The sequence below is a fragment of the Aethina tumida genome, chromosome 4 (assembly GCF_024364675.1).
Source record: "Aethina tumida isolate Nest 87 chromosome 4, icAetTumi1.1, whole genome shotgun sequence".
NCBI classification, from domain to species: domain Eukaryota; kingdom Metazoa; phylum Arthropoda; class Insecta; order Coleoptera; family Nitidulidae; genus Aethina; species Aethina tumida.
In genome coordinates, this window is record NC_065438.1 from 11,151,333 (window position 1) to 11,177,070 (window position 25,738).

Below are 25,738 nucleotides of genomic sequence, written 5' to 3' on the forward strand. Positions count from 1 at the left end.
TAACTGCTGGAAATAAGACTCAGGAACTCGGATTGTTGATGCTCTGTTTTTGTTGTACGGGACATTTGAATACGTTGAGCGTAAATTCAATTATAGAACGACATTAATTTTAGATAAAACCATACCATGAACAGGTGTATTGTTGTTAAAATGAACACGTTACGTTTTACTTTACAACTATAGCGAACTAATTACTGTCCTAGGTAGAAGGAATACTTTGGCGATAGCTAAATAGTTCTATTATTCTAATTTTACTACTCGTGCATATGATGCGAAAACAATTCATTAACTGTTGTGTAATAAATTTGTTATTCGAAATTGTGAATTTCAACCTATAGTTAAATAATTACGAACTGACTTGTTTTGATGTAATTGTTGACTGCGAATATTTATTTTTAGATTCAAATGGCTTCGTGCAATGGGAAATTATTTATGACGTTAGTTTATATTATAACATAAACTAAATTTGCTTATTACTCAATTAAAACGGAATTAATTTATGGTGTTCTACGTCAGTAAATAATTTAATTCAGTTAGATAATCATTTATTAGGAAAAATTAATAAAATTTTCACTGCATATACAGTGGTGGCCAAAATTAACATTTTTTTTTTTTGAAATTTGATAAAAGTCAATTTTTTATTCATGTTCAAAAATTTGTATCTCAGCTCACTCATTTAACCACTCAGTGAATACTATTGCTCAAAAACCAGAGTAATAACCTATTCTTGACAACTTTTTTAACACAAAACTCAATAAAATAACCAAAAATAAATTGCCGAACATTTTAAAAGCAGATAATACAATTCCAAAACAACAAAGAATTTAATTTCTGTCACATCTTAGAGTGCACATTTACGTATTAAGCAATTTTAAAAATACATGACGAAAAATTTTTAATATGCCCTTTTGATTATGTTGCTTCCTTTTTAAGCTCCATTTTGGTGTTGCAAAGGGCGTTAAGCGTTTTTTTAGGTAACTGTTGTGACAAGACACTCAAACACTAACAAACAGGGTACATGCACCGTTACAAAATGTTTGAGAAAAGTTGGACGCACAGTAATTATAACAACTCACAACTCAATTGAGTCATATTATTAAAAAAAATAGAAAAACTGGCTACAAAAAAATTTGTTTGTGTTTAAAAAATTTGAAAGAAAATAGATAACTGGATAATTAGAATGTCAAAAAACAATCCAATCTTATTGTCAACTGAAACAAAAGACAATCTGGAGGAAGTGGAACTGAAATTAGTTTAAGGACTGTGAGTAAATCGTTCGTTTGATCACAGACCTACAACAAATACTCTGGTTTCTACTAAAAATGTGGTAACGGTTCGATTATACAATGGGGATGCTTAAATTATTCTGAGTTATGTATTCAAATATGTTAAACAACAACAAAGTCTTTACATAAAGATATATTTTATTAAAAAATAAGATTTATGTAATTCACATTAAATTTACAGACACAACATGTCTAATTACCCAATTTATTATTTATAGCCCCAAAATTGTAGGTATACACACACGAAAAAAATGAAGAATCTTAATATTTAAAGACACTTCCACAGTGCGCCGAGCAAAATCTTTCATCGCATATTTCCGACGTTTCCTGTTGCTTCCAAGTGCTCCTTCTAAACGTTATAGAGAGCCTCACGGGTACGATGCACGAATATTAAATTTATTGCGATATTTACTTGAGCGCCCGACACAAGAACAAAGACAGTTTCGGTGTGAATTTATCAGGATTATTCCTGCAAATGTCGCAATAACGCCGCTAAATTATTCAATTTTTAGCCACACTATATTAATTACGTGCCATTAGTGCACAAACGCACGTACCCAACAAAAGAATATTCAACGGGATTATTAACGTGTCGAAAAATAATTTTCCTCTAATTAACTTTGAAATTTCATTTCGCCCACTCTCGTCGGTGTGCGCCGCAAAACTATTGAAATTTTTACCTTTGGCCGTTAAGTGTAATTTTAATTAGATTACACTCAATGCAAGCTCCTTTTTTATATTTTATGTTCCTTTAAGTTAATTATGCGCGTTTCATGAATATTCAAATAGACGACGTACATTTCGGTTTAATATTAATAAACTTGAGAGCTAAATATAAATTTATGTGTTGAACTCGCAATTTATCCTTAAGAATTCTGGAGCAATTAACACCGAATAACGCTTTTAAATGTTAATTATAATTTGTATATGGAATTATGCGACGTGTTAATAATAACCAATGTTAAACATAAATAAAATTAAATTTGTGTAACCATTTCCACTTATATTTACACAAAATAGGTACACACAATATTTTATTATTGGAAAAGTGGAATATTACATTCAGAGGTGGTCAAACGTATATAATAAATTTTAATTTATTTTTTTATTTTGAAAGATTTATTTGTATATTTTTCTTATTGAATAGAATGGACTGTATACACGTAATATCAACATCTCAACATCGAGTTCATCGAGTCGATAAGATTGCAACACACTTCCACCCATTCTTCTTTTATAACTTGCCACAAATGCTCTTTGTTGATGATTCTTTTTTGAAGTGAACGTATTATTCGGTCGTCATTGCTCTTCGCTAATTTCATACATTTTCGATGCTTTGATGTAATTGTTCTATATTATTGATTAGCAAAGCATAAACGCTCTGTTTCATTTAGCCCCACACTATAAAATTTAATGGATTAAAGTTTAGTGACCTTGGAGACCAATTTACAGGAGAGTCATTCTCATGGTCAAACCACTGATTTGGAAAATTCTCGAAGAGTCATTGACGATATTGTCGACTAAAACGATGAGGAATACCATCATACATATACCAAAGATCATGTCTTTCGTCCAGTGAAATAACTTCTTTCTTTCCAGACAAATTACTAGTAATTAATTTTCTGTTGTGGCATACCAAGTATTTATTTTAAAGGATTGTTGGTAATCATATTTCTTGCACATGTTTTCATCAGCTCAAACTGGTTCAAGCAAGTAAATATTTAGGACACCAATTCTGTTGAACGTTGTCTCATCAGAGAAAATTTTTTTTCAATATTAATTTTCAATAATTTTTCATCGAGGTCACGATAGATTTTCTCACAAAAAAATACGTGATGAGCGATGAACAAAGAGAACATGCCCACCAAGATTTAATGAAAATTGAAAGAAATTATCAAGGATTTTGGACAAAAGTATGCTTGGAGATTATTACTTGACTCTAATGTTCAAACACTGACATTCACTTTTGAATTTTCTTTTATTTGTGAATAAACTAAACTACGAAAACAATGATATTTTATATTTCACACACCTAATATTACATATAATATTCACCTATTGTTGATAACATATCAACATGTTCAAGATTTGTGTAAATTATTTTAGTGGTATCTACTTATTACATATACAAACAGCAAATGCAAACATCAATAACATGGTTATTTCATCATATCATATCTACTTGATTTTGTATTGTATGGAAATCACTTAAATTAAAACTGAAATATTTAAAAAACAGCTGTGATTAAAATTAATCAAGAGTATTTTTTCTTTCAGAAATTTTGAAAAATACAGTAACGAATAAAACAGGACGAGAAAAAGAGGAGAATCTACGCTACTGTATTATTATAGAGAAAGTTTATTTTATGGAATTGTAGGTAGGAATTTTTGTATAATACATTCCAAATTTAAACACTATGGGACTAAAGGTTACGGATATATGAAAATATTAGACAGAATAGAATAGATTTTCTTCATTATAGGACGTGTTATACCTGCTCCCAAATTTTTACCACTTATTTTAGAAACTTGTATATTTATGACTACTCCCTAGCATATTTTAAATGAGTGAATTCTAAAAATTTATAATGATTAATTAACTATATTTTTTTATCATTTTTTTACTGACTCATTACTCTTTAATACGTATCTGTTTAAAAATTTTTTTATATAATAATTGAAAAGGAGGATAATTGATATCAATTATACCGATTGGAAACTCTTTGATCCTACTGTATTTTTAGAGAGACATCATGTATGAAAATGACAATAAAAGATTTTCACTACGAAACAAATTTACTGACATTTACGGTCTTTGTCGTGCATGGTGTCTTAAAATTTAGTAGGATCAAACGGATTTCAATTGATATATACATGATCTAGGCACCTGAGATTATTTCTCATGGTCACAAATTCTGCACCTATTGCGTTTTATAAGTTTTCTTACGACAGCAAATTCTGCGGTATTTCCTATAATTTGTAGGCAACCAAGATTACAATTTCATATTATTGCATAATATATATCCCCGCACCGAAAAGGTTAACTTTGGTTATATGCACCAATATTTTTATGTGCGATTTTACGTGATATAACAGCATCACTGAATGATACTTCCGACAACAAATATTTACTAAATTAGTAATGTGAAACATGTTAATTAAATGTTTTCGATGTAGGGGGCGATAAGCTTTCGCGCCAATACCACTGCGCTATAAATATAACGGACGTTTTGGCGCCTATTTTATTTGATGCGTTGAATCTGCGGCGTACTTAACATATTTACAAATCGTAAGTTAATCTTTGTTTGTTTCGCAGTTTTGTGACTTGTCTATACTTGTTTGCAGATGCCTTCTTACGACAAAGAAAACCTTCTGAAATCACCATCGAAAAGGGATGTTTTAAAGGTAAATAACTTCCAAAATGCCTCCCCTAAAAAGACAGAAAAGATCCAGGACAAAGGTGCATCCATGCCTTTTGATCCCGAACTGGAACCGTTGCTTAGAGAGAACCCACGTCGATTTGTTATTTTCCCCATTCAATACCCAGATATTTGGGCCAAATACAAGGAAGCAGAAGCCTCATTTTGGACAACAGAAGAAGTGGACTTGTCCAAGGATCTGGATCATTGGGTCAAGCTAACAGACAATGAAAGGCACTTCATCTCCCACGTCCTTGCTTTCTTTGCCGCCTCTGATGGTATTGTGAACGAGAACTTAGTGGAACGGTTCAGCCAAGAAGTGCAGGTCACTGAAGCTAGGTGCTTTTATGGATTTCAAATTGCCATTGAGAATATCCACTCTGAAATGTACAGCATGCTAATTGAAACTTACATCAGTGATCCGGATCAAAAAGAATTTCTTTTCAATGCCATTGAAACATTACCTTGTGTTAAAAAGAAGGCTGAATGGGCATTGAACTGGATCAGCAGCAAGAATGCCAGTTTTGGTGAGAGAATTGTAGCTTTTGCTGCTGTTGAGGGCATTTTCTTTTCTGGCAGTTTTGCAGCAATTTTCTGGCTCAAAAAGAGGGGTCTTATGCCTGGCTTAACCTTTTCAAATGAGTTAATTTCAAGGGATGAAGGTCTACACTGTGATTTTGCTTGTTTAATGTTCTCCTACCTTGTACAAAAACCTTCAAAGGAAAGAGTGACAAGTATAATTCGCGATGCTGTAATCATTGAACAAGAATTCCTCACTGATGCTTTACCAGTGAGTTTAATTGGCATGAATTGTAAATTAATGTGTCAATATATTGAGTTTGTGGCTGATAGATTATTGACAGAATTGGGGTGTGAGAAGATTTATAATGTTGTAAATCCTTTTGATTTCATGACAATAATCTCTACAGATGGAAAAACAAACTTCTTTGAAAAGAAAGTTGGAGAATATCAAAAAGTTGGAGTGATTGACAATGACACAGTATTTTCTACAGATGCTGATTTTTAAATCTCACAAAGAATTCAAAGATTCAAATAAAACCAAAAAAGTTTTTACTTCAAATGTTAAAATCATTCTTATAATTACTTTTTAATTAAACATTTACTTTTTTATTAATTAATTTAATTTAAATTTTAATATTTGAAGTAAAATTGTTCCTGTTAAGAATAATTCAATAATTTTACAATTTATTAATTTTTTTAAGGTAGATATTTACTCATCGAATTTTATTTATATATATATATTGTTGTACATTTAGGCTATTTTAGTTTATACTTATAATTGAGTTTAAAGTATTTTTAAGCTTTAATTTTAATAAAATATATACAATTTTTGATGTTTTATTTTGTAAATTATTTGTACTGGGAAGAATGCCAGTTTTGGAAAGAAAAATATAGCTTTTGCTGCAGTTGAGGGCATCTTCTTTTCAATTTTCTGTCTAAAAATAAAAGAATTATGCTTGGTTTAACCTTTTTGAATGAGTTTTTCAAGGGATGAGGATTTCCACTGTGATTTTGCTTGTTTAATGTTCTCCTACCTGTGCGAAAACAATCAAAGGAATGGGTAACTGGTATAATTTGAGACGCTATAATCATTGAACAAGAATTCCTCACTGATGCTTTACCAGTGAGTTTAATTGGTATGAATTGTAAATTAATATGTTGGTATATAGAGCAAGGAATGATTCAAATGATACCAAAGATATTTTAAATATTTTATTTATTTTTTTATTGTAGATTATTAGTACGTTACCTTTCCTCGTATTTTAGTAAGTAGGGTCATCAAATGAAAATCGTTTCTGGGATAATATATTATTTCCGCTATATAAAAAATATAAAAGCTTACATACCAGTATATAAATAAAATGGATTTGCCTATAGTAATTTAGAATAATAATTAGAATTAGGTATAATAAATACGTTATATTGCAGAAAGTTTCAATATAGGAATTACCATTTCAGTGCAGTGCTTTCTGAAGAATACTTGTGAGGACTGAAACAAACATTAATATAGGAATTTAATCATGATATTAATATTAATGATATTGTTTTAAAAATATCTATACATAACAAGGCGTATCTAAAATAAATTATCCTAATCTGGGAAGACGTCTAATAAAGAAGAAAATCTATATTTGATTTTGTATATATACAATTTGATAAGAGTTTGTTCCATCTGAATCCTGAATCATGTACAATAAAGAGAGTAAGTCTCCCACTATGGGGCATACGTATTTTTTATAATACTGTATAAAACACAAATTGCAAATATTGTTACAAAATAAAAGAACTATGATGAAGATATTTAACATTTTAAAAAGTTGCTACAATAATGATCACTGTATATACCAAATTTGGATTGGACCAAAGGTTATGGAAACAAAAAAAAAACAATTTTTGATATTTAATTTTAAGAGACTGTATTTTCCTCACAAGAAATTTCAGAAAAAAAATATATATTTAGATTTTCTTCATAATTTTGACCACCTATTTTAGATACATCCTATATAATTATTAATTAATTATTTAATTATTGTACCTTGTATTTGTGATGGTTATATTTGTTTGTGGGTTGACTAGAGGTTGCAGTTTTTCAATGAATCTTTTGTAATTTCTGTCCAATTCTCTTTGGTAATCTCTTTGGTCTGGACCAATTAAATTCTTATTTTTCTTCAATGCATCTTGACACCTGGAACAGTTGAATGAAAATAAACCGAATTTATTAACATTTAGGATTGAATTACTTCTTGGAGAAGTCCTTGAAGCACAGTCTTAATTTATTTTGGTGTTTCGTTAAAGTCTTTCCGTCACTAGGTAAGAAAGTGGTTGCCATTTCAAGAGGTCCTTGATTCACAGTAGTACCAATGCAACCCTGTAGAACCATTTGTAGAATTTTCGGATCTGGCGGTTCTTGGTTTGTAGCAGTAGCCAATTCCAGTGTTTTCTTTTGGATATCTTCAATGGCAACCTCTATAGGAGTTAATGTGATTTGGGTGCGATGTACGACTTGTATTCTAGTTTTGACATACGGGAAATGAACGGCTGTTGTGAGAATTGTTTTTCTCTTATACTGATCTCTTAGCTCTCCATGAGCCTTTCCAGTCATTGTAAATGGAGTGGCGTAAACGAATCGTTCTAAAACATAATACCATTTAGATATTGTATTGTATGAAATGTGCTAGAGTATCATACTTATGTTAAAGTTTCTATCAAAGTGTGTTTGTCGATATCGCAGTTCGTATTGTTCAAAATAAGGCTCAACATATGTTATTTGAATGTATGCTTTTTCAGAATCCAAAGATGACGTGTCCACTGTATTTGAATCTTTGATGATTATTACATTGTCTGGTCCAAAACGTTCCGCATAGAAATTCTAAATTATATGACAAATTTTTAAATAACAGTAATCCACTATAAATTATATATTTTACCTCAAGTCTGCTGAAAATTTCAGGGAGTTTTGTTAACGTTGGCTCTTTGTATATAAATTCTTGTTCGTGAAGATCTCCAAACTTTGATCCATAAAATCCTACTCTAAAGTACGTACCAAACATTCGTTTTCCATGTAACTGATCAATTCTAGTGTAAGCGTCGTGTAATTTTCTAAATTAATAAAAACAAACAAATTTAGATTTAGAACTTCAATTTAATAATGATATTTACCCATGAATGTTGGCCAATTTTTTAAAGTCTCTGTTATTTTCCGCAATAGGAATCAGTACTCTATAAATATCATTCATAGGTTCGTACATGGCTGCTGCATGAAAACTGCTGGCCGCATGCTCCAACAGTCCCAGTAAACCCCCCTCTGTAAAATGTAATCCTAAACATCCGCCCTCAGTTTCTGGACTTAAAACGTCGTCGGACACGGCACTCTCCTCCAAAACATTTGGACTCACTCTCTCCAAAGCGGCCGCCCCAACAGGTAAATGTGGAAGTGATTCGAGCATCACCAAGTACTCCGCTACAAGGGCGGCGGAATGCACCAGGCACATTCCAGCTTCACAATGATTACCTCTCTCCATATGTTTCTGGGCCATGTTCGCCAGCCATGTCAATCTCAAATCAGGAGAGTTTTGATATCCTAAATTGATAAAAAATTCAAAAATTTACTGAGTATTACTTGTTTATAGGATTATACCTTTGGCTATACGGAACATCAAGTCCAAGAGCATCTCCGGATCTTCTTGGAACTCTTTCATCTTTACAGTGTCGGAAAGGATCATGTGCAGATTGAATACTAAATCACGAACTTGTTCGGGGAATGTTGTTTCTTGCAATTCGGAGTCTCTTTCGCCGTATTCCAGAATAGTCTTCAGTGACCTTCTTAACGAATCGTCGCTGAATGACGACGAAGTACCGACTAGACTACTCAAAGACATTGTCACTTGCATTTTTACTCTTGCAAAATTCTATAAAAATACACGATAAAACTTGTACAGAAATACATATTTAAATATATTACATTGCCAATTTGGAATGTTTGTCTCATCAACAGATAGAGCGAGGCAGCAGCTTGTGATCTGACTGAAGCAATTTGGGAACCACAATGTTTCAACAAGAGAAGGCACAGATCAGCACAGTGACTGCTCTCTTCATCAAACAAGGCACTGTGAAACTAAAAAACGAAATATAATAAAGAATAATACAAGTTTTAAGACTTACCTTAAAAACTAAGCTTCGTTGCGATGCAAACATGTGAGGTAGAACCGTAGTACTTTGATTCTTGCCTAAAGCATGCAATAAAACGGTTAACGCCAGTCCGACCAGATGTTGTTGGGAATCGCATTGCGCAACAGTGGCAACACATCTTTCCAACGTGTCGAGTATGATGAACGAAGCTTCAGTTGCCAAGTGGCCCTCCAAATGAATGTCGTTGATCAAATCGTCCCTCGGACGATCCACTTGATCTGTACCATGACGGTAGGTCATCTGTTCCTTGCGCCAGCGAAGCTTTTCAACCGCAGCTTGGGGAGTACCACCTGTAATTTGTACAATGTCACAAACCAATCAGTTAACAATTAGGAGCATTTGCCTTTTCTTCTTTGCATCATTTCCCTGGCGGATCCCTGCCCCAATATGACATCCTCTAAACGCGAACGCATATCTTGGGCGACTTGAGCATGAGCGTATCCCGACGGTGGAGGAGCTCTCCTCCTGGGTCTGTACTCGAAGCAGCTAGTACAAGCGTCCAACAGATGCAAAAGAGTTGCCAATCTTGAAGAACTCAGTTCACCCAACCATTGGGTTAGAGACTCACGCTCAAGATTTTTTAACACCCAAAGCACGCAAGTAAGCAAGTTTCTGGTGACGTCCGCTGATATAGCGTTCTTTCTCGCAGGAAGCTACATTACATAATTAATTAATTGATATCAATGAAGGCAATGTTACCTTTATTATATTTACCGGTGCAAACGAGTCGACATTTCCTTGGGTTACATTGCCGGAAATTGCTAAAGCCACAGTTTGATCAATGTTGGACGAAATGCCGCTATCATTGTACCTAACATTAACGATTAACATTTAGTATTAACAAGTTAACAACGTGCTCTAGATCTCACCTGTCAGTTTTGTCTACAGCAAAATGATGAAGTAAAGGCAGCACATCCATAGCAATAGCTAATAAAGGCAAATATAAAGCTGCCACTCTTCTTCTAGCCTCAGGAGAGACATACCTTGGGTCGCCGTCATGCCAAGACAACAACGACTTCACAGTATCCACCGCTTTACTATGTAATGAAGGGAAGTTCATTTCCAGTAAAACTGTGGCTAAATCTGAAAGAACTAATCCGGCGAGATAATGATGTTGTTTATACTCTGGCGACAACTCGGCGAAAATGGCGGCTCTTTCTTGACTAGCAGGCGGTCCCGACAGGAAGCTGTTCTGACTAGTAGAGCTTGTAACACTGGGACTTGGAGATACACTTGCGCCAGTGGACATAAATGGAGATGCAAAGGGTAAGTTCAGGGCTACATAATGTTCATGGCTGCACAAAATACGTGCGAACTCTAGTTTTAACTCTATGAGTACAGATTCGTGAATCGCAGCTATTTTAACATGAAGTTGCTTGTTGTAGGAACGAATTAAACTGAAAACGAATCCTCTATCAGCTATAGATAGCAAATCAAAACAGAAGAAAGCCAAAGCCGCGTTTAACTTGTGTGCTTTTCTGGTTTCACCAGTTGAGTGTGCTATAATCTCTCCAGTAACATTTTGAACGAGAGTGGTTATGTCCTCCATAAAATGGTCGGGGAATCGATTTTTTCTGGAGGAGTCCAAGTTATTAGTTCTGGCTAGATGCTCGACCATGCTTTTGTTGATTAGTTCGAACAAAAACCAGGCGTTTTGCATAGCCATGTCCCTTATTCTACCACTTGATACTACCCACTGCAGGACCAGCTCTTGATGCACCACCCTTTGGCATGGGCTAATGTTGGGACTCGTTTGATCGCCGGGCACACGCATACTAGCTGCACGGTCCAAACCTCGCGCATGTTGAAGGTGGGCGATTTCTAAGTCCGGATTGGAACTGCTCCTAGCTAATCCAGATCCACCTAAAATGTGTTCTAGTAAAATAAAAAGAAATCATACATTTTTATAACAGGACAACAATTATTTCAGTGCCAATTTAATAATAATAAATACGTTAATTTACCTTCCCAATCTGGGGAACTCTGATTACTACTGCAAAGCGGATGAGGAAGGTTACACTGATACTGAATATAGGTTGCCAACAAAGCATTTCTATGATGCTGATCAACTTGTAACTCTTGCAGATTCTAAAAATTGTTTTATAAGTAAATCAAATGTGTACGTTATTAAAATTACTACCGAAATGTTTTCCAAAAGAATACATAAGGCTTCAAAGCAGTTATGACCAATGTTAAGGGTATGACCGGAAATCCGAGGAGGCTGAACCAGCAGTTGGATAATAATGTCAAATATCAAAGGCAAATGACGCACTATAAGCTCAGGTCTTGCACCAGACAAACCCGCCATAGCCGACCTGTACAATGTAACATTAGATATTTACACACATTCTTTCAAAGCCGTACCTCAGTTCATTTTCCGATCCGCTTTCTCCCAATCGTGCAGGTATAACACCTGAATGCACGACATCGTATGCAGTAAGGAATCTTTCTAAGGAGTTATCCTGTGTGTGTACGGACGATGCGGTTTCTAGAGTCACAGTGAACAGACCTTTATGATTGTCTAGCCATTTGGTGCCTGGCAAACAAACATCTGGTGGTATATAACTGTAATTTGGCATTGGTGGTTCCAGCATTATTGGTAAGCAAAAATCTCCAGTGACCAAACGCCCATCCCTCAGTAATGGCAACCACTAGAACAATCACTTTAAGGTAAAACAAGGCTATACAATTACCGTAAAACTTACAGTATACCCTACTGGTGTATCAACTGAAGATTGTTCAAGTTTCTTCTGACAAGATATATGATAAAAAGTGAAAAGTAAGTGGTGATTATCAGCCAAAGCAGCTGGTAATTTCATTTTTATTTCATCATAAAAACTAGGACATTTATTGTGATAAGTTACAGTGCTGTAAGCTTCGTTCGTTGTTTCCGGTGAACTAGATTTTCCGTAAATGTTGTACAGGGCATGATGATCACCCTCACCAGCCATCAGCTGCACTTTCACTGTTAAATTTCTCGCAGATCCCGTGCGATTTGAGAAATTTAACTCCTTGGGACTGACATACAATAGATTTCTGTATGTGTAATGGGGAACTAAAATTTCTTTAACGGGAAACTCGAGTAGTTCTTTCAAAGGTCGGCTTTTCTCATCAGGATATGGATGAAGTTTCGACAATTCTGGGGTCAGACAGTTCTTCACCTCAATGGGACATGGGCAAATTTCTAATTTCAATGTTGCAGGAATTTGTTTTAGTTTCTTTAACAGGATTGCCGGTTTTTTCAACTCTTGCAGGCATTTATACAAGTCATCGTCTCGTAACTTTTCGCACTCTTGTTTGAAAAAGCTGGACATTGTTAAGGTTATCGGCCTGAACGAATCGAGACTTGTAGCCAAGTGGTCAGGAGACCATGATCGTCGTTTTTCGATGCGCCTCTCCAGTGATCCTCTGCGCGTTAGGGTGCCCATGTCAGCAGCCCGTCTACGGAGCTGTTCTAAACTGCTTCCAGTTGATTTTCGATCTTGAAAAATGAGATTAATGTTACGTAATTGAAAAATAGAGTATTGTAAATATAATATTAGTTAAATATCAAACCTAAACTGTTGGTATTTGATCCTGAACCAGTGGATTCCTTATCTAAATCCCTTTCCATAGAATTACCATCGTTTATTACATTTATTAAATTTATAGCTGTCCAAGCAAATGGTTGTCTGTATTTTCCCAATCTCTCACACACTGACACTGCATTAGATTTTAGTTTATCACGATTCTACAACACAATTTGTTAAGAAAAACTAAAATAATTAACTCCCACATATATTACTTTGTCATCCTTCAAATAAGGTTCAATACATTCATTGATGTCACCCTGCAAAACCTTTTCAATCCTAATGACAATAAATAAGTCAGGAGAAGGATGTGAGATATTAAACACACAACCTCTTGCCAAAGTGCTGGTATCAGAATAAGGCACATGGCTACCTAACATTCTTTTCAAACTCTCTGGATTTAAATCAAAATGGAAAGTTTCAGACACTTTCTTTCTCTCCTTGCAATCATACAAAGCCATTGAGGCAAACAAAGGTTCAACCTCCAATTCCATGCTACAAACACAAGTTCAATACACATGAACTAATAAAAATATATTTTATTTACGTTAATTGTTGACATTTCACCAAAACCCTATGTCCCAAATATTCAAAAGGAATATTAGCAGGAAGCCTCTTCTCAACAGGTTCTCCCATTTCCAAATCTGTGGTCTGTGGGCACAAAGCAAATAAAGCATCTTGCCTATCATTTTGTCTCCTACTTTCATTAAGCTGGTCTATTGCTTCTGGAGCTGACTGCTCTAGTATATCATTGATTAATTGATCTCCTGCTGAATGTCTCAGATCTAAAGAAGCCCATGAATTCCTAGGTGTCAAAGTATCACCACATGATGACACAGACCCAATTGATGCCACACTATGTCTACTACTACTGGGTGCAGATGAAAGATCTAGAAATAATATATTACAAAAACATGAATGAATTATGATTGCTTTATGTTACCTATTTCACTGTTGGCTTCAGATGGTGTGGCTTGAAAATCAACCTCAAACTCTTGTTTTGGACTAGGTTCTAATGTTTTAGAGAGATTTGATCTGCTTGAAACACTGCTACTTAATGATCTGTGATTGTATCTGACAACATTCCAATTAGACCTATAGCATTCAACACAAGCTTGAACATGTGGTGGTAGTGTTTCACTGGAATTACAATTGGACATTTTTGCATGTAAGTGTTAAATAAGAAAATAAAATTCTTACATTTTTTCTTCAGGAATTATTGGTTTTAAAGTTCTAATGGGTCTCTCTATAACATCTACTTCAACATCACCTTGAGGTACGTCTAAAATATGTCTTAAAGGTTCCCTGTCTATTGTTGTTTGATACTGGCCCAAGAACTCTTCAAAATCTAACGGTTCGGCCACATCTGCATTTGACCAGCTCTAAAATATAACTCATTATTTACAGTACTCAAATTAAAAATAAACAAAACCCACAGAAGTGGATGAGGGAGACAACAAGCCACTTTTATGGCTGGCCACATTTCGTCGCACGTCGGCGGCATTATGTCTAAAAAAATTAAAGAATTAAGATTACTTTTGAACACTCAATTAGTTACGTTTAAAATACTTTGATAATTTTTGTGTAAACGCCCTTTGTGTGGACGCCATTTTTGACGTTTAGAAGTTTATTTGCATGTTTTAACAGAATAGCTCAAATGTACCGTTTATATTTAATTAGTAGTTAGATCGCACTCGCTAAATGTCAAAATGTGTCTTGTGAAGAAGTTAATATAAATTTTGTGAATCTTATTTTTATTATATTTACGTGTGATGTTATCTAGAATGTACAAAACCGATGCGGACATACGTAAACGTCAAATAAATACATTAAAAGTATTCAATGCAAAGTAAATATTTGCAAACATATTCAATCACTTTTTACTCATTGTTTATTTCAGTGTTAATGAGATAACTGAAGGGCAAGAATATCAAATAGTATTCAATTCTGGTGGAAATGAACTGATTTTAAATATTTTATTGGGAAATGAATTTCCCAAAGAAAAACCTGTGCTTAAAATTCAGCCAGTTGTGATACATCCTTGGGTCAATGCAGACGGAGAAATTGTATCAGCTCCTGGATTATTAAATGTAACTAATTATCAATTAAAATAATTTGGTGTATTGAAGATACATTTTTTTTAGTTCACAGTACATTCTGACTTGGGCAGAGTTGTTCAGGCAATTATTAGAGAATTTGAACGGACACCACCACCTTTATTTACTCACTCTAATAAGATATCTGCATCAATTCCAATCAATGGTAAAGTATTTTTTCCTGTGTAATATATGTAATATTTACTGTTTTTTAGGTTCAGAAAAAAGGATTAGTCCAAGTTTTCCCACTTTACCTGTAATGAGCAGCTTTTCTCCTCCTAGTCATGTTCAAGCTAAAATGTATTTCCAGTTTCCTTCCTTGAATAAGTTAAGTATTGAAGAGTTACAGTTTTTAAATGATAATGTAGATAGACAACAAGAATTTATTGAGGAAATACAGTGTATCAGTGATCAAAACAGAATGTTGGATGAGTGTATTGCACAAATTGAAGAAATAGCAGGTACTTTTGTAATATATAGTCTGACACAGTTATATAAAATATAATATGCAATTGCAGAAGGGAATTTATCTAAACAACAGCAATTAGAAACATATAAAGGCAATATAAATCAAAGAATGGAAGAAGTTGCAAATTTGGTTTGTCAAACTGAGAGGTTACATGGTATTTATCAAGCACTATCAGACAAATTCTCCCCTAGGAAAATCCAAGTAAAATTTAACTGAGATTTGTACTTGCAATTTACTTACTACTTTAATTTTAGGAACAATTAAAAATAGAAGCTGGAAAAGCCGAAGTAGATAGTGAAAGGATTGCAGAAAAGTTTTTACAAGGGGAAATTGATGTAGACAGATTTATGAATCAATACATAGCTTCAAGAAAGTTATGTCAGTTAAGGAAGACTAAAGAAGAGAAGTTGGGTTACCAATTAGATAGTTTGGAGAAAGCTGGTTTTTAATATCTAAAAGCATTATTCTTATTTTCTTTTAATTGTGATATTAGGCATTCTCTATATTAGGAATTAAATTTATTTATTAAATTTAGTTTATCAGTCACCCTTTTTTCACCAATTAAAAATTAAAATTGTGATGTCATGTTGGTACTTTTAGTTAATTAATTTATTTGTTGTGATGAGTGTTAAAAATTAAATTGACTTGGAATATTTTTGAATTTCTATAAACCTTTTATTAAAGTATCATGAAGATAAATAAATAAAAAACAGTGTCCTTAAAAAATATATTACTCATAAATGAGGATTCTTACTTAAATATGAAAATAAACACTGTAGTGGAAAAATTACAGAAATATACAAAATTAAATTCCAGATAACAATTAGTAATTCATGTGAGAGTAATAATCTTGGAAAACTTGAACATAAATTTCTTTTTCAGCTTGAGTCATTTCAGCTATTATGGTATCATTGATGTCAGTTATGGCATATGTGCGGTTCCCTACAGAAACTGAGGGCACATTTCCATCATCATCATCATCATCACTGTCCATTGTATCCACATTTGATTCTTTCACTTCATGTAACTCATCATCACTTGAATCTGAATCATTATTCAAACCTGGAAATGAGAAAAATCAATTAATGTCCCAAAATTAAATATTTAACTTTATTAACCTCTAACTGCACTTGCTGCACTGGTATTAGGTCTCTTTTCATGAGCAAGCAACACACTCATGATGTCATCCTTGTTGCCAGTACTTGTTTCAGTAGCAGAATCCAAGACTGAATCACTTGTTTTAGCATCTAGAGAATCTGTATTTGTGATTACTGTTGATTCCATCATCCAAATTGGCGCTTCTTTCCGATTGGCCATATTATTTTGAGTTTCCTCGCCAATGGTAATATCCACTCTTGCTTCTTCAACTATAAAAAAATCAAGTTTTTGACAATACTAATTAGTTTGTTCAATTTTGTACCTGCAAAGCCAGAGTTTCTTGTTGCTTCTCCAGACCAAGTGTCTGTAGGTTGTTGAGGATTTTGTTTTTTGTCAAGTCCCCTAATTGTACTAATATCCACTGGTTCTGGCTCCAGTACTTCTGGAGCCAATTTAATACCTTCTACCTAAAAATAAGTAGCTGTACCATAGAAAATATATATTTTTAAAGAGTTTACCTCACGTAACAGAATATATAAAGGCTCAAGTTGTTCATTAAATTTGGCCAATAATAACCTAGAATCCTTTTTTGGTAAAGCAGATGAATCTTCTTCAACCACTTCCCTACAGTATGTACACCGAAATTCACCAGTCATAAAATCAAATAGCTGATCCGCTTCTAAATCTGTGAATGTCTTCAGACACCCTGGGCATTTAAAACTGGCCCGGCTGGTCGCGTCTCTTTCTTCAGTCTCTAATCTTTTTCTCATTATATCTAATTTATATTTAACTACATTTACAAAACTTTTGTAATTAATAAAATAATAGTTTATTTTCTGTGCCTTTCCATCAGCTCCAGTCTCCATTCTTAACCGGACTTGTATAAATTTATCATTTTTTAGGGTCGCTATTTTCGCCCTTAACATTTTACGCTCGAACTTAAGTAACTCACAAATATCATCCTCTTTCATACAGGGATTTCTAACTAACATATCAACAATTAAAGCATCCTCTATTGTATAAAAACCCCTAACGACCAACCTAGCCAGTTGTTTTAGGCTGCTAGGTACCTCAGTAACTAATCTCTCCTCACTCATTTTCTTTATTTATTTTTAATACTTAAACTGTGTACATGGTAAATAATTTCAACAAACATTTTTCGAATTTGAGGTTATAGTATTGCCAACATCAACGTCGCAGTAAATCAAGTCACAAAATTCTCAGTTTTTTTTTTTCGTAAATAAATATAAAATTAAAAATTCAAACAAAATTTTGAATTTATTAACCGAATTACGTCAGAGTTAGTTAATTGGCATAAATATAAAAATATCAAATTGTCATAAAACCATTTTTGTCCGTAGCCCCCAGCGTAGCCTCCGTGCGCATAACTACAAATGTGTTCATTTGCACACAGCGTTGCAGCATTTTTTTGTCCTTCGTAGACTCATCGCCATCACTGTTAAATTTTGAAGTTTATTTCGATAATACAGCAGTGTTATTCGATTATATCTAAGCCTATTCGCTTTTAAATTATGCCATATCCCAGTGAATGGTTTCACACAACCAATAATCGCATTTTGGACTAATTATTCAGTGGGAGAGGGCCAAAATCCGATACGTTTTAATTAAATTTCCATCAGCAGATGCTTTTGGTGGGTTTGTTTATAAAACTAAACGTAATTTCTCATGTGGTTGTAAAGTAAAACGTGTGAACAATGAGTGCCACCGGTGACGATGACAAAGACATGCAGAAGGGCTTGCCCCTTGACTTGGCCAGGAATCAAATAACCACTGTCCGAACAGTTGAGGGCAAGGGACCCCTGGTGATGACCAGTCAGACTCTTAGGGGCATGAGGGTGGTGCAACAGCCACTTCCAACAAGCTCTGGGAGCAGTTCTGTTGGCGGCCAAACGATTATCACCACTAACATTGTGCCACAGGCTGTTCTCAAACCAGGTAGGTTTTGTGTTTGCTTAAGGTTTGTGTGCTTTATGTGTAACCAGCTGTGAAAGTGCCAAATTTTCTCATTTTGATTCAACTTTCTTGTTTGGTATAGGTTAAAATAATATTTGGTTGTTTTGGAGGCAAAAGGGTTTAAACCTATTTAAAATCAATTTTTATTTGTAATGGAAATATTTTTCAGGTTTCTTTGGGTCACGTTTTTTATTCCAGTGTTAAAATATGTTTTTTTGTGTTTCCACTTGCTATCAAATTCAACACCATGACTATTTCATCATTAAGAGTTGCTATGTATTATTTATTAATCTAAAATAGAATATTTATGGTCTTGAAAATTAAAAATGTAAATAATAATCAAAGTTTTACAGTATGTTTTACAATTGTTTATTACACTTTTTATTCTGTCACAATTCTATGCTATTTAATTAGTGTATTTGCATTAGACATATAATTACTTTAAACTTCTTCATCATTTAATACATACTTACAATCAGAAATTAAAATGTTATAAATTAATAAAAATAAAGCAAAAATTATCTCCCACCTTGACAAATCAGAAATGCCAACTTAATTACCGCAAGATTCCCCAAGAGAATGGGATATTACAGGCCCGTATTTTGCCATTTCGTCCTAGTTCTAATAAGATTTTCAGTTTATATTAAATTTAATTAAAAAATACTCCATAATATGAATACAATAATAATTGACGTAATTTGAATATTTTTGTTTAGTAAAAGTAGTTTTTTATTAGTAAAATTTTGTATTGCTTGAGTTATTATTTAATATTTTGACTATTATGAGTTTTTTTTATAAATGCACGTTGCGAATATATTGGTATAAATTATTAATTTTCTTGCAGAGGCAGGAAGAACTCAACTTGGAATCATTACAAGTTCTCAAGCCCCATCAGTGTCAGGAAACCTGACAATCCAAAGACCCGCGCAAATAACACTTTCGACACCTCTGGTACCGACCGGCACCTATCATGTGCCGAGGGGACCCGCCGTGGTCGCGAATCTCGCAGCACCTCGAAGTAACGTAGCCACTGTAAGTAATTCAGTATTTTATCTGTTCATCAATAAACTCTTAATTGTGTTTTCTTTTCTAGGCTCACGGTTTTGTAAGGCCACCTCGAACACCCAGTCCCGCTCAAGGAACGGCCTGGTTGACCACCAACTCGTCTAATGGGGGTCAGATAAAAGGCGCACCAACCGTATTGAGCTCCCCGGTAAGGGGTGCAACCGTAACCGGAAAACAACAAATAGTGGGACGTACACAGAGCGGCCCCGTATCGACCATAAGGCCGGGGACTATTCTGCAAAACGCCATTATAGCACAACCGGTTCGAACGCAGGCCGTCGTGTATAGTGCAAACACTAGCAGTCAGTTCACGCCCAGTAGAATTACTGTTGCTAGTACGGTACCCAGTCAAAGGCAGCCACAAGGCGCCCGCCCTATTGTATGTTGTTCATTTTAATGTCGTTTTTTGTATTAATAAATTTTATGCTTACAGACCCAAGTTGCTACGGCTAGGTTAACAGTGCCGGCCAATGTTTCGACAGCCGGAGCACGCTTGGTTACTCCTCAGACTGTTCTAACGTCAGGATCGAGAATTTCAACAGTTCAGACACCAGTTTTAGGTACGACTTCAGCTCGTATTGTCACTACTCAACCCGGTGCTCCTATAGGGAGATTAACAGTCACTACGCCAACAGTAGTGTCAACTAACAACATGATTGGAACCAGAATATCAGCCCTTAATCTCACATCTCTGGTTGCCGTAACGAACCCGGCGCAACAAAGAAGTCTTCAAACACAGGGTGCTAAAGTTATTACTCAGCCCACTCAAGGTATTTTATACATTAAGTCATTTATGGTGATATTACTCAAAATTTGTCTTAGGTACAATCCACCTAACGTCACTACAAGCACCGATAAAAACAACCACTCAAAGTGTGGCGTCAACAACTGCAAGGACAAGTAAGTTTCTTTTTCATTAAGATTTTGAAAATCATTTTAGTGCTTGTGGTTTTTAGTAAATGTACCTGCAACTCTAGTAGCCCAAAGACAAACAGCAGTGGTACCTCCACAAACAATTTCCATAGCCAAAGTGTTTCCACAAAGTGAAACGCAAGGTGCAGGTGCCTCTGCCAATGTGTTCATTCACACTCCTCTACAGACGCCCTCAAAAAGACTGTCTCCCAGTAAGTAAAATTGATTACAAATCATTTTTTCCTATCATTTTTATATTTCAAATGGGGAATGATTTTACTTCTTTTTATTGTAATGTATGTCATTTTTATTTACATAAAAACATTTACTTGACTATGACAATTCATATGTAATTTTCAATTGAAATTTAGTTTTATAATTAAAAAACAATTTATTATTAATTATCTCACAATATTCACATAAAATTTATTAGGTTATATCTGCAAATTTCTTACGAAATATTAAATATAGATACTCTAATATTGTATTACCTCCACGCCCCTTTATTATATCTTAAAAACAATTATTACTGATAAAAGATAAGTAATCATTCAGAATAGTCTTTATCTATCCTTATCTATATTACCATAAAAAGTTTGTTGTTTCACAGTTGTGACTGACATTTCGTGCTTTCGCTTTGTTGTATGTATTAACAATTATTTTGTTGTTTATATTTTATTATTATCACTTATTTATTTTTCTGTTGTTGGTCCTTAATAAGATTAGAAGTTAATTTCGTCAAAATTAAAATGTAGTTTAACATTTAAACATGGGAGAAGTTATTTTTCTTAAATATTGTTTTACATACAATGAGGCTCATTTGATAACTGGACACCCTCATAAAATTTAATTTTTTTACCGATTTTGACAAACTTTTTTTTTAATTATAAAGGATAAAAATATGTACTTACAAACAGAATGTCACGTTTTTGGCCCAAATCCAAACCTACAGGGAATTTTTTTCCTGAAAATTGAAGAAATTCTACAAGCAAATTGTTTATAGAAAATTTAACTACTGCACTAGGTAAAACACACCCTGAAATTGGTATATACTACCAAATTACTTTAAAAATTTTGCATATTCTTCATAATTCTATGGAGATTTATTGATTTTATTTTTTTAATCAAATTTTATTTACTTCCACCAATGCTTTTATCATATTTTGTACGTAAGTTCGTAGTTATCTTTCCCAATTCTTCTGAGGTAATTTCCGCACATGATTCATCTATTCTACTACAATCTTACGAAAATTTAAATTTTAAATTAATTTGTTTAAGTATAATATTATCAGTATAATACTTCAAGATTGTTGAAAAATAAGATAATTTGTGCTATTTTTAACACTTCTATAAACTACTTAATTAAAACTATAAATTCATAAATTCACCATATTCAGTGAATCTGAAGATTGTGATCTGTCATTTTTAAAAAGAAACGAACTGATATAAAACCACAAATAAATAAAAGAAAAACTATAATACCTTAAGATTTTAAATTCAAAATATTCAGAACCAACAGTAAATAAACGCAATTTAAATACAGTTAGAACAACAATCGAATATTTACAAATTTCGAGTTGAGTTCAGATGATGACAACTCTATTATTGAGCCCCAAGAAGAAGAAGAAGAAAGAACTTTTTACTTTAAATTAGACAAAGCTGAAGTCGTAAAACAAATCTAACTGAGCACGAACTTTTTGTTAGGTCCGACACCATCGACACCGACGAGCAGTGTCGCGGTGGCGACAACAACGGTCGCCGCATATTCCATATCGACCGGCACCTACTTCTATGAGGCGGGCGGAGCCGTAACGCGTCCTTTCACCGCCCAGTCGCAGCAGCAACAGAGCGGCACTCAAGGAACAGCTTTTGCGACTGTCGCGTCCGCCCAGCAGCAGATACGACCCGCTTCTGTGGGACCAGCGACCGTCACCCCTGTGCACGGTACGTTCAGCAAAAAATTATGACATAAACATCTATAAATAAATGTCGTTGCATTATAGGGATTGTGGCTTCGTCAAATTCGACGTTGCGCTACAATCAGGTCATGTTGGTGGAACCAAGCAGGGGTCAACAGCAGCCCTTCGGTCAGGCCCAGACTTTGGAGCTGCAAGAGGTGCAACAGCAGCAGCCCATGCCGTCTAAAACCACGTCTTCCCCGAGACCCACCATCTTGAGAAAGCGTGATCACGAGGGATCGCCCCTTAAAGGTAATTTTAAAAATAATATAATCTGTTGCAGTGTATAAAACACGCTGTTACAGCTTCAAAGAATTTAACACCGCTACTGACAAACCTCCCACAACAAAGCCCCACGCCAATATCGCCGCCTTCGAGGCCCGATTCTAGGGGGAACGGCCACAGTTCCGCAGGCAGCACCACAATATCAGCCACTTCCAGTCCCGGATTGGCGGAAGTCAACGAGGACAGCAACCCACATGTGCCGATGAACAACAAGGAGGAGGAGGACGTCAAACCACCAATGGAGATGAGTCCAAGAAAAAAGCCTAGAAAGCAACAGCTGTAAGTTGGATGATTGTTTATTAATTGTTTTACACACCTCTAAATTGCTAATTGCAAAAAAACAAAACACACTACACGTGCCCTTTATTTTCTCGTTATACAGTAGGCGTTGAAAATGTTGGAAGAAAATATAATTTAAAAAGAATACTCAAAATGTTTGGTTAGGTTAGTAAACTGACAGTAAATGAAACTTTCAATTCTGTAGCAACATAAAATTTTTATTGTATTTCCACATAAAATTTCTCATGTTTAGAAGCTTAACGTTTTCAAGATATTCAAATTTAGCATGGCTCAGTAAGCTGAGGAATATGGACAGGACATTTGCATGAAATATTGTAAATATTACCACAACCACAATATACACACAATTATAATTCCAATTCTTATTCAAATTTGAAAATGCCATTTAATTGGAGGAATGAAAGGTAATAATAATATATCACGGCAGATTCTATACCTGAAAAAAGTCAATAATTTGTTTTATTCAAACTTTTAATCCTATACAATATTGTCTGATTTATACCTATGAATCACAATTAATCTAAATTTGTTACTTTTTGGTGTTTTAATCATTGATACTTCATATTGTTCTATAAGTTTTCAACTGGATTTAGATCTGGACGCTGAACAGTTGAAAACTTCAATATGATTATGTTTTAATCAAATCAAACTCATGTAACTGGTAAAAGATAATGAGATATGATAATATCACATCTCGGTATATAAAACGATCCATTTTACCAATAATTTTCTGTAGTCCTATACCATGCCAAAAAAGAACCCCAAAACATTCCTCCCCCAGTTTTTGTAGTGAGTCTAGGCTTCAAACTCCAAGTAGTGTTTACCATCAGATCCTATTATATTGAACCTGGATTCACCTGTCCATTTCTGCATTTAAAGTAATATCTTCATCGTTTTTGGGATGCAAAAAACGTATAGAATATTGAAATAATACACTTTTTATACTGACTGGAAAAAATTTGAATTAAATTATCTTTCAAAAAGATTAATTTTAAATTTTTCTCTGACAACCACTCTAGTTGGACACAGTCCATACTGTATATATGTAATTGTTTTCTATTTTTTGTATTTCAAATACAAAAACACAATCTTCTTTCTTTTTAATTCGGGCAGCCGTTGTGCGATGAATATTGCACCGGTGCTAATGAATAATTTTTATTTTAAATAGATAATTTATTATCTATTTCCATTCATTTTGTGGATACAGTAGTATTTAATCATGGATTTTTCAGGTAAATGAATGTAGTCATTTAAATCCTAAATTAAAAAAGCTGAGGTTGTGTGAGACAATATTATAAACTATTTAAAAGAATCTTTTAGGTAAATCGATATTTTAAATTTAGAATAATATTTTGCTTTTTGAGTTTGATTTTTAAAGTCAAGTATTGATGCAGTTTCAACGAATTAAATTAACTATATATCATAAAACTAATTCTTTATATTGTACAATTTTGACAAAAAATAAATACTTTCAAACAGTTAAGGGAACCAGTTAAAAAAAAATTAAGTGAGAGAATAACTTCAAACTGGATCCTTCCTTCCTCCAATTCCCCCATTCCTAAAAAAATATATTAAGTATGTTTGTGGACCACTTTTCTTACTAATGACAAAATTTCAGAACGGGAAGTAACGATCTGGGTGAGCACAATGATGATATGCAATTCATTTCCGAGAACAGTGGCATAAAGAAAGAAGGAGAGGAGCCCGAAGAATCAGACGGTGAAGGTGGTGTTGACGACGAGCCGCGTGACGGTGCTCCTGAGGCTGTTCGTGTGACGACGGTACGTAAACCTGCCACCGCCAGTCTTCTGAACGGCTATCGCCACACGTGGAAATCGACGCACAACCACTACTTGCGCTACTCGGACGTTCGCCCCAAAGACGAACGACGACCTTCTATCATGGATCTGGCCAATCAGTGTCGCGTGCAGGAGAAGGTCAATGGTTGGAAGATTCATCATTTGACCACTCAGATGGAAGATTTAGTAAGTTTAATTGACTTTTTCAAAAGATAATTGTACATGTAATGTGTCAATTTCAGGCTGATCAAGAACAACAAGTGTACAATCAACTGACTGAACTATTAAAAAGCACTGAACCTGAAGAAATTGACAAAAATAATAAAGATGCAAATAGGATTAATGAACTCATTAAGGTAAATATCCAATTTCCTTTTCTCTTAATGTTTATTATGACGTTTATTAATTGTTATATAATTTTTAGGGCAACATGCAAAGAATCAAAATAATAAACGATGGTATGATAGAAGCGAAGACACAAATAATGAAAATCTTCGATCACAAAGCTCATGTGACGGACATTATAAACCGATGTGCCAGTAAACGGAATTTTAAGAAACGCGACAAACCATAAACCTCTAGTGGAGTTTCACTTGATCTGGATTATTTTTATGTTTGTGTTATTTTACAAGGGACGTGAAATGTGTTGTTTTTGAGAAGTTTCTATTTATAATTTTTATATGAAGAATCCAAGATTATTTATATTATTGGTTTGTAAATATACAACTGACATTTACAATGTTATCCATAAGATTCATAGTTTAATAAAAACTTATTTTATAATTTTAATCATTTTTT

The 25,738-nt window shown here is 34.0% G+C and overlaps 5 protein-coding genes across 7 annotated transcripts; 3 read left to right on the forward strand and 2 right to left on the reverse strand.

Moving 5' to 3' along the window:
• Nucleotides 1-4,335: 4,335 nt before the first annotated feature.
• Nucleotides 4,336-6,055, forward strand: LOC109594163 (ribonucleoside-diphosphate reductase subunit M2). Its single transcript, XM_020009355.2, has 2 exons — nucleotides 4,336-4,575; nucleotides 4,632-6,055. The coding sequence occupies exon 2, from the start codon at nucleotides 4,632-4,634 to the stop codon at nucleotides 5,730-5,732; it is 1,101 nt and encodes a 366-aa protein (XP_019864914.1). The 5' UTR covers nucleotides 4,336-4,575; the 3' UTR covers nucleotides 5,733-6,055.
• Nucleotides 6,056-6,518: 463 nt separating this feature from the next.
• Nucleotides 6,519-14,654, reverse strand: LOC109594200 (dedicator of cytokinesis protein 7). Of its 2 annotated transcripts, none has more exons than XM_049966589.1 (23): nucleotides 14,554-14,654; nucleotides 14,421-14,493; nucleotides 14,185-14,366; nucleotides 13,928-14,124; nucleotides 13,532-13,874; nucleotides 13,200-13,479; nucleotides 12,971-13,145; nucleotides 12,121-12,896; nucleotides 11,780-12,066; nucleotides 11,556-11,730; nucleotides 11,380-11,503; nucleotides 10,285-11,278; nucleotides 10,130-10,226; nucleotides 9,759-10,068; nucleotides 9,389-9,705; nucleotides 9,189-9,341; nucleotides 8,865-9,135; nucleotides 8,387-8,807; nucleotides 8,155-8,326; nucleotides 7,916-8,096; nucleotides 7,468-7,858; nucleotides 7,263-7,412; nucleotides 6,519-6,716 (listed from the first exon to the last, which is right to left on the reverse strand). In XM_049966589.1, exons 1-23 carry the CDS (start codon nucleotides 14,592-14,594, stop codon nucleotides 6,674-6,676), a joined length of 6,153 nt encoding a protein of 2,050 aa, XP_049822546.1. In that variant the 5' UTR covers nucleotides 14,595-14,654; the 3' UTR covers nucleotides 6,519-6,673. The 2 variants fall into 2 exon arrangements, with proteins under 2 accessions (XP_049822546.1, XP_049822545.1); XM_049966588.1 differs by having other exon boundaries at nucleotides 10,285-11,290.
• A 32-nt stretch (nucleotides 14,655-14,686) lies between these two features.
• Nucleotides 14,687-16,079, forward strand: LOC109594201 (vacuolar protein sorting-associated protein 37A). Of its 2 annotated transcripts, none has more exons than XM_020009402.2 (6): nucleotides 14,687-14,833; nucleotides 14,885-15,074; nucleotides 15,129-15,246; nucleotides 15,296-15,541; nucleotides 15,599-15,750; nucleotides 15,804-16,079. In XM_020009402.2, the coding sequence occupies exons 1-6, from the start codon at nucleotides 14,757-14,759 to the stop codon at nucleotides 15,996-15,998; spliced, it is 978 nt and encodes a 325-aa protein (XP_019864961.1). In that variant the 5' UTR covers nucleotides 14,687-14,756; the 3' UTR covers nucleotides 15,999-16,079. The 2 variants fall into 2 exon arrangements, with proteins under 2 accessions (XP_019864961.1, XP_019864962.1); XM_020009403.2 differs by having other exon boundaries at nucleotides 15,302-15,541.
• A 183-nt stretch (nucleotides 16,080-16,262) lies between these two features.
• Nucleotides 16,263-17,980, reverse strand: LOC109594170 (general transcription factor IIE subunit 1). The gene is made up of 4 exons (XM_020009361.2): nucleotides 17,166-17,980; nucleotides 16,970-17,114; nucleotides 16,668-16,916; nucleotides 16,263-16,611 (listed from the first exon to the last, which is right to left on the reverse strand). The coding sequence occupies exons 1-4, from the start codon at nucleotides 17,742-17,744 to the stop codon at nucleotides 16,373-16,375; spliced, it is 1,212 nt and encodes a 403-aa protein (XP_019864920.1). The 5' UTR covers nucleotides 17,745-17,980; the 3' UTR covers nucleotides 16,263-16,372.
• A 188-nt stretch (nucleotides 17,981-18,168) lies between these two features.
• Nucleotides 18,169-25,729, forward strand: LOC109594212 (histone deacetylase complex subunit SAP130-A). Its single transcript, XM_020009418.2, has 12 exons — nucleotides 18,169-18,603; nucleotides 19,466-19,653; nucleotides 19,715-20,065; nucleotides 20,120-20,456; nucleotides 20,509-20,586; nucleotides 20,643-20,810; nucleotides 22,303-22,542; nucleotides 22,602-22,808; nucleotides 22,862-23,120; nucleotides 24,760-25,126; nucleotides 25,183-25,296; nucleotides 25,365-25,729. Exons 1-12 carry the CDS (start codon nucleotides 18,363-18,365, stop codon nucleotides 25,512-25,514), a joined length of 2,700 nt encoding a protein of 899 aa, XP_019864977.1. The 5' UTR covers nucleotides 18,169-18,362; the 3' UTR covers nucleotides 25,515-25,729.
• Nucleotides 25,730-25,738: the final 9 nt, after the last annotated feature.

Coding starts and splice junctions, on each gene's coding strand:
- LOC109594163 (XM_020009355.2), top strand. CDS start 4,632: ATGCCTTCTTACGACAAAGAAAACCTTCTGAAATCACCATCGAAAAGG.
- LOC109594200 (XM_049966588.1), bottom strand. CDS start 14,594: ATGGCGTCCACACAAAGGGCGTTTACACAAAAATTATCAAA. Junction 14,494..14,553: donor TTTACACAAAAATTATCAAA/GTATTTTAAACG, acceptor TAATTTTTTTAG/ACATAATGCCGCCGACGTGC. Junction 11,504..11,555: donor TTCTTTTGGAAAACATTTCG/GTAGTAATTTTA, acceptor AACAATTTTTAG/AATCTGCAAGAGTTACAAGT.
- LOC109594201 (XM_020009402.2), top strand. CDS start 14,757: ATGTTATCTAGAATGTACAAAACCGATGCGGACATACGTAAACGTCAA. Junction 15,542..15,598: donor ACAAATTGAAGAAATAGCAG/GTACTTTTGTAA, acceptor ATGCAATTGCAG/AAGGGAATTTATCTAAACAA. Junction 15,751..15,803: donor TCTCCCCTAGGAAAATCCAA/GTAAAATTTAAC, acceptor CTTTAATTTTAG/GAACAATTAAAAATAGAAGC.
- LOC109594170 (XM_020009361.2), bottom strand. CDS start 17,744: ATGAGTGAGGAGAGATTAGTTACTGAGGTACCTAGCAGCCTAAAACAA. Junction 17,115..17,165: donor TATATATTCTGTTACGTGAG/GTAAACTCTTTA, acceptor ACTTATTTTTAG/GTAGAAGGTATTAAATTGGC. Junction 16,917..16,969: donor AAGAAACTCTGGCTTTGCAG/GTACAAAATTGA, acceptor ATTTTTTTATAG/TTGAAGAAGCAAGAGTGGAT.
- LOC109594212 (XM_020009418.2), top strand. CDS start 18,363: ATGAGTGCCACCGGTGACGATGACAAAGACATGCAGAAGGGCTTGCCC. Junction 20,457..20,508: donor TATTACTCAGCCCACTCAAG/GTATTTTATACA, acceptor AATTTGTCTTAG/GTACAATCCACCTAACGTCA. Junction 22,809..22,861: donor CGAGGGATCGCCCCTTAAAG/GTAATTTTAAAA, acceptor ACGCTGTTACAG/CTTCAAAGAATTTAACACCG.